Below are 7,043 nucleotides of genomic sequence, written 5' to 3'. Positions count from 1 at the left end.
TGGCAGTTTGTTTATAAAGATAGCGCGTCTTTGACGATATGCCTCAGCTTATGCGGACTCTGACCCCCAGTCTCTCAACGGGAGCTCCATCATCACCTCCCCCTCCGAGAGCAGCTTTACATCGGCCAGTCTGTCACGGATGTACCGCTGGATCTCATCTCTCCATTGTAGTTAAAACATGATATTTAATACATCTTGTCCATATCTATCGGACAGTCTTTGGTCTTTTAAATCTATTATTTGTTCTCAGGTGTATTATTTTGGCAGTGTTATTTTGTTATGTTTTAGAATTGTCTTTAATTATGTTATTGTGTTGTACACTGCTTGTCTTTGTTTACCAAATTGCTTAACATTATCTTTATTTCCTATTCTTCACGTCTTGTACTTTATACTTGTATAATTTCCATTGTAGTTGATTAAATCTGATAATCAAAGACATTCAGACATAATTTCTTCAGTTGTTTGTGTTGTGACCAACTTGCAACACGTGTGCTGTCAGATTGATGAAGATCGTTTCTTTATTTGCTGGGTTTTTTGTAATTGCATGCGCTTTGTTAAATTGAAGCGCTTTAAGCTCTCTCAGCCTCTCGTGATTTTGAAGCTATTTCAGATGTAATTGCATTATAAATGACATAAAATAGGCTACTGCATAATTTCTACAACAAATTTGACAAAACAAGAATGCAGATAACCTGAACTCAATGTTCTGTGAGAATGTTTAGTTTGAGATTCCCACTTTTACACACGTTGATCAGTTTAAGACAACATTTCTAAAATTGAGTTTTAAATAGATGTGAAAGTGCACTTGTGTGTGTGTCTGCCTTTATTATTGATCAAGTAGTAGAGGTTGATATGACATTTATAATGTAAGCAGAACTAAACAATAGTTTTTAGAATGAGCAATAATCCCATTCATCTAGTTACAATAGATATCCCTGTCAAATCTCAGAGAATTTAAGATGATTATTTATTAAAAAAGGGCAAGCCATTCTCGTACGTGACTTTGTTCTTTGTGTGACTGAAATGTAGGCAATAGCTGTTTTTCCATCCAAAAATGCAACTAAAATTTATGTGCAAAACTGGAATATTGCATAAAAGAGGTGTGAATAAAGCAGCGTTTCCATCCAGCGAGTCAAAGAGAACAAAATCGACACCTGATTAACCAAATATCAACAGTAAAAACAGAATTTACTGAATCTTTTCTTTATTTAATAAACGACTTTCACCTTAGAGGACAATGTTGACACGCAATGAACGCATGGTGGTGTTTGAAGCCATGAGACGTGGAGAATAGACTTTCTTGACACACTCCAGACGCTCTGGAAGTGATTAATAATATAATAACACTAATGCTGAGATGGTTTAGGTGTTTTATACAGTGGTTGGGAAGTGCATAATAACATTACAAAGTGGGAAACACTTTTACAAAGCTCGAGACAAATTTACATTTTTACCTGTCATCAAACACAATTACATAGGAAAAACTATTTTACCAAGGATAAAATAAATTTATGTTTTAGAAAAAAAATTTACATGATGCAAAACGCTTTTACAAGTCCTGAAACACATTTACAATTATAGATTCCTTATGGAAAGGGAATGTACCACACACCGGAAGTGACATAGAATCATATGAACATATGATTTTTATGTTTGCTTTATTTATAGAGCACATTTACAAACAACAGATGTTGACCAAAGTGCTTTACAAAAACACCAGCATACTAAATCTATACGTATATATATAAAATAAGCAAAATGTATAAAACAGATTCAAATTAATTAATTGCAATCAAAAAGCAAAAAACAGAAGGTGATTTTTATAGATGAGACTTAAAGCACCAAGGGAAGAACATGACCTGATATGTAAAGGCAGACCATTCCACAGACTGAGGGGCTGTAGCAGAAGCCCTGTCACCTCTTCATTTTAACCGTGTTTTGGGAACAACTTGCTGAAACTTGTTTTCCGACCTGATTGGCTTCAATGAAGTATGCCAGTGAAGAAGCTCACCAATGTAAATAGGTGCCAGACCATGCAAACTTTTAAAAACAAGTAGCAATAACTTGTATTAAATCCTAAATTGGACTGGGAGCCAGTGAAGGGATGATAAAACTGGTGAGATACTAGAAACATTTTTGTTGTCCCAGTTAAAAACCTAGCAGGTGCATTTTGAACCAGCTGCAGGCGTGCAATTGATGCCTGTGAAACGTTACAGTAGTCCAATCTGGACATAATAAAAACATTGATCTCTTTAGAAGACAGAAAAGGCTCATGCCTATTTTCAAAAGTTATGTGCATCTTGGGGTTTCCATCAACCGATTTTTATTTATTTATTTATTTATTTATTTTTATTATTATTATTTATTTATTTATTTATTTTTTATTATTTATTTATTTATTTTTTTATTTTTATTTTATTTTTTTATTTTATTATTTTTTTTATTATTTATTTATTCATTTATTTATTTATTTATTTATTTATTTATTTTTATTATTTTTTTTAATTTAAAATTTTTTTTTTTACAGATTTTTTATTTATTTATTTAATTTTTTTATTTTATTTATTATTATTTATTTATTTATTTTTCATTTATTTTTATTATTATTTATTTATTTTTTACTTTTTATTATTTATTTATTTTATTTATTTATTTGTTTATTTATTTATTTTTTATTTATTTTTATTATTATTATTATTATTATTATTATTTATTTTTATTATTATTTTATTTATTTATTATTTATTTATTTATTTTTTATTTATTTTTATTTATTTATTTTGATATGCACATCTCCAAAATGCACATCTAAATAGGTGTGTGGAAACGTAAGGCTAAGGTGAGAAATACTGCTTCGTCTTTAAAAAAAAGGTGAGGAGACCGACAGAAACTCTGAGTTTAGAGAATAAACCTGCTCCTGACCAGGTTAGGTTCACAGAGTAAGTGACCACAGTAACTGACCCTGAGTTAAAGTCACCTCTCTGTCAGAAACAGGCTTGACTTACCCTGCTTTCTCCAGTTTTCAAACGGAAAGCCCAGAGTTTCTCTCATTTCAGGGTTAACGTACTCTGAGTTTTCACTTAACCTCCTTTCTGAAACGGGCCTGTGTTGTACAGCACGTATTTCAGTGTAGTTGTGTTGTTGTTATCTCTGTAACGTCTTGTTTCCTCCAGATGAATGCGAGTCGATTAATGTGTTTTTCTGCATCTGCTCGAACCCTTAAACACTCTTATCTTACACAACACACACACAATTGTCTGTTTGACCGTTGGCATGCAGCCACACACACACACACACACACACGCACACTCTCTCTGGTCTCTATGGTAATGAATAGGCTGTTGTTTGTGTTTTGTTAAGGTTGAATTGGGTCAGCTTTGTGGTTCATAGGTTAACACAATGACTGCTGACACACTCATGTGACAGCCAGACACACAACTTGATGTCTGTCTGCAGTTTTACTTGTTGTTCATACTACACACACTCTTCTTTCCCAGCTGAAGTGTGTTTTCTGTCCCACACGCTGCTCTATCAGGCCTAATATTAGCTCTGACATTCCAGCCGATGTTTATCTCTGAGCTCTATCTGCTCTCATTGGCTGCTGCAGGAGTCACTCTAGGGATTCTGGCCTCTGATTGGCTGTGGAGTACTGCTGAGCTCTTCCCTCTGAGGCCTGCTGCTTAAATTTGATTCTGCTGTTTATAACTGTGGGCCATTCTGCTGGTTATTGGTGTGCTGTGGGTAAACTGGTTAAGTGTGTGCTGGTGTGTTACTGGTTAACTGTGCACACAAAACCAGTAACACATTTACACACTTAACCAGCAACACAGTTAACCAGTAGCACACATATAAAAGCACACACTTAACTTTGTGTTACTGGTTAAATGTGTGTTAAAACTAAGTGCTGCTGGTAAACTGGTTAACTCTGCTGTGTTTGTTTGTGTGTGTGTCAGGATGGGGTGTCATCCACTGCTGACGGCTCGGAGCTGAAGGCCAGTAAAGTGCAGCAGCTCCGGCAGGTGTTTCAGCAGTACGGAGCGGTCGGCGTCTCCTTTCACATCTGCATTTCTCTCATGTCTTTGGGAATCTTCTACCTCGCTGTCTCCAGGTCAGATCACGCTCTCCTCACAACACCAGGCTTTAGTTCTACTAAACACACTCGACATGTTTGATGTTAGATTCACACTCTGCTGTCGCTGTAAACTTCATAACAGAGACTAACAAGACCGAACTGAACCAGACACCGCATGGTATGTTGAAAACTATATATACACACTTACCGGCCACTTTATTAGGTACACCTTACTAGTACAGGGTTGGACCCCTTTTGCCTTCAGAACTGCCTTAATCCTTCGTGTCAGAGATTCAACAAGCTACTGGAAATATTCCTCAGAGATTTTGCTCCATATTGATCATGATAGCATCACGCAGTTGCTGCAGATTTGTCGGCTGCACATCCATGATGCCAATCTTCAGTGAGCTTCAGTGAGTAACCGCTCTTGGGCTGCAGGGTGATAGAGCTGTGGCTATAGTTATATACAGACAAAGTTCCTTAAAGTATTCTATAGTCTTTGATTCAGATTGAAGTGTAATTTAAAGACTTCACTAGGTTATGTTAACTAGGAAAGTTGGAATAATTAGTCAATGTATAAGTTAATGTATAACTGGTTTGTTGTGTAGACGATCAAAAAAACACAGTAAATATTTCTTAAAGGAGGCTAATAACACTGACTTAACATAGATTTTTAAAAAGTTAAAATCTGCTTTTATTCAAGAAATAAACTGTAAGAAATTAGACTTATTATGACTCCGGAAGAATTATTTTTGTTTTATATGAAATACTGTGAAAATCTGCTTGGTTTGATTTAGATCACTTGGGAAACATTCATTAAAATTAATGGGAGGGCCAAATAAATTGACTTCAACTGCATCTGTTAAGATGTAAAACTGTGCCTTGATGTACTTGAATGTTAGAAGTGTGTTATCCTACAATACAAAGTTACTTGTCAAACTCAGTAATCTTCCATGTTCATTTATTTAAGTTATTCAATTAGCTTATTTATGAAGACAGGGCAGCACGGTGGCGCAGTGGGAAGCACAATTGCCTCACAGCAAGAAGGTCGCTGGTTCAAGCCCTGGCTGGGTCAGTTGGCATTTCATGTTCTCCCCGTGTTGGCTTGGGTTTCCTCCTGGTGCTCCGGTTTCCCTCACAAGTCCAAAAACATGTGATACAGGTCAATTGGGTAAGCTAAATTGTCCGTGGTGTATGGGTGTTTCACAGTGATGGGTTGCAGTCGGATGGGCATCCGCTGTGTAAAACATATTCTGGATAAGTTGGTGGTTCATTCCATTGTGGTGACCCCAGATTAATAAAGGGACTAAGCTGAAAAGTTTTTAAGTAGTTTGTGATGAATGTTAAAATGTGCCCCCGAAAAGTACAGGTGGCCCCTGCCCGGCCCCCCTAGTTACTCTGGTCTAGAGCTGCCACAAGGCATTTGCGCCCACAGAACTGCCGCTCACTGGATATTTCCTCTTTGTCGGACCATTCTCTGTAAACCCTAGAGATGGTTGTGCATGAAAATCCCAGTAGATCAGCAGTTTCTGAAATACTCAGAGCAGCCCGTCTGGCACCAACAACCATGCCACGTTCAAAGTCACTTAAATCCCCTTTCTTCCCCATTCTGATGCTCGCTTTGACCTGCAGCAGATCCTCTTGACCATGTCTACATGCCTAAATGCAGTGAGCTGCTGCCATGTGATTGGCTGATTAGACATTTGCGTTAACGAGCAGTTGGACAGGTGTACCTAATAAAGTGGCCGGTGAGTGTATATACACATACAGTATATATGCTTACGTTTACACATTTGCAGAAGATTTTATTCAAAGCAACTTAAAAGTAATACAGCAGAAAATTCCACTGACATTCATTCACATCCTCAGCCAAACTTCAGTCTGGTAAAGTTTTTAAATTGCTCACTGAGTCTTTATTTGATCAGAATGACATGTTGTTTGTTGTAACCTATTATTGTATAATATTAATTGTGTGTGTGTGTGTGTGTGTGTTCCAGTGGTCTGGATGTGGCGTCTCTGCTGTGTAAGCTGGGCTTCAGTGAGGCGGTGGTTCAGTCCCGGCTGGCTGCGGGTACGAGTGTGTTTGTTCTGGCGTACGCCGTACACAAGCTGTTCGCACCGCTGCGCATCAGCATCACTCTGGTGTGTGTGCCGCTCATCGTACGACACCTCAGGAGGACGGGACTGTTCAGGAGCAGGACATCGGGACCCTGAGACACACACACGTACACACAAATACACATATGCATACACACACGCTAACAGACTGATGGAGAACAGGTGCAACACACTCACGCATGTGCATACACACACACTAACACACACTCTAACTAGCAGACTGATGGAGACGAGTGGAAACAGGTGAAACACACACTCATGCACACATGCATATACACATGCACACAAGCAATTATGTATACACACACAAACGGACTGATGCAGATGGATTGAAACTGGTGAAACACACAAACACACACACACACACACACAGACTGCTCATCAGGACTCGTGAATGTTTTATCTGTGGTTTTATCCTCCTCCTCCTCTTTAATCAGCAGCAGGTTTTATAAGCTCTTCATCAGGAATGTGGTGTGTGTTGGGTCGTCTTCATTTATTTAACATTAATCCGCTCCCTCAAACGGCCTTTCGGGATGTTTTCTGGATATTTTTGCTGACTGTTAATTTTATTGAAGCTCTGAATGTGTATAATTGTAAAGACAATGATATATTTGGCTATATCTAATTATACAATAAAATATTTGATCTATAAGGACTGCAATTTTTTTTTATTTGCACGAATGCATTTCAGTCACACTTAAAACAGATATTAATGTTATTTAATGTATTTATTAACATGATCAATACAATACAGTCCTTTAGTTTAATTAACAATACTCTCTATTAACTAGTGTCTCATTACTGCCTATTGTTAAGATAATAGCTGTTTATTAGGATTTATAAAGTATATATT

At 37.1% G+C, this 7,043-nt stretch overlaps 1 protein-coding gene across 1 annotated transcript; it reads left to right on the top strand.

Annotated features, from left to right (window-relative positions):
- Positions 1-3,941: 3,941 nt before the first annotated feature.
- Positions 3,942-6,842, top strand: fam210b (family with sequence similarity 210 member B; the record flags this gene model as incomplete). The annotated part of the gene is made up of 2 exons (XM_056460687.1): positions 3,942-4,108; positions 6,070-6,842. Coding segments are annotated over 2 exons (384 nt in total), but the record flags the coding sequence as incomplete, so codon positions are not given.
- Positions 6,843-7,043: the final 201 nt, after the last annotated feature.

This window comes from Danio aesculapii, chromosome 6 (assembly GCF_903798145.1).
Source record: "Danio aesculapii chromosome 6, fDanAes4.1, whole genome shotgun sequence".
NCBI lineage: Eukaryota > Metazoa > Chordata > Actinopteri > Cypriniformes > Danionidae > Danio > Danio aesculapii.
Note: the sequence above shows the minus strand (reverse complement) of the source record. Positions and strands in the feature narration are given on the sequence as shown.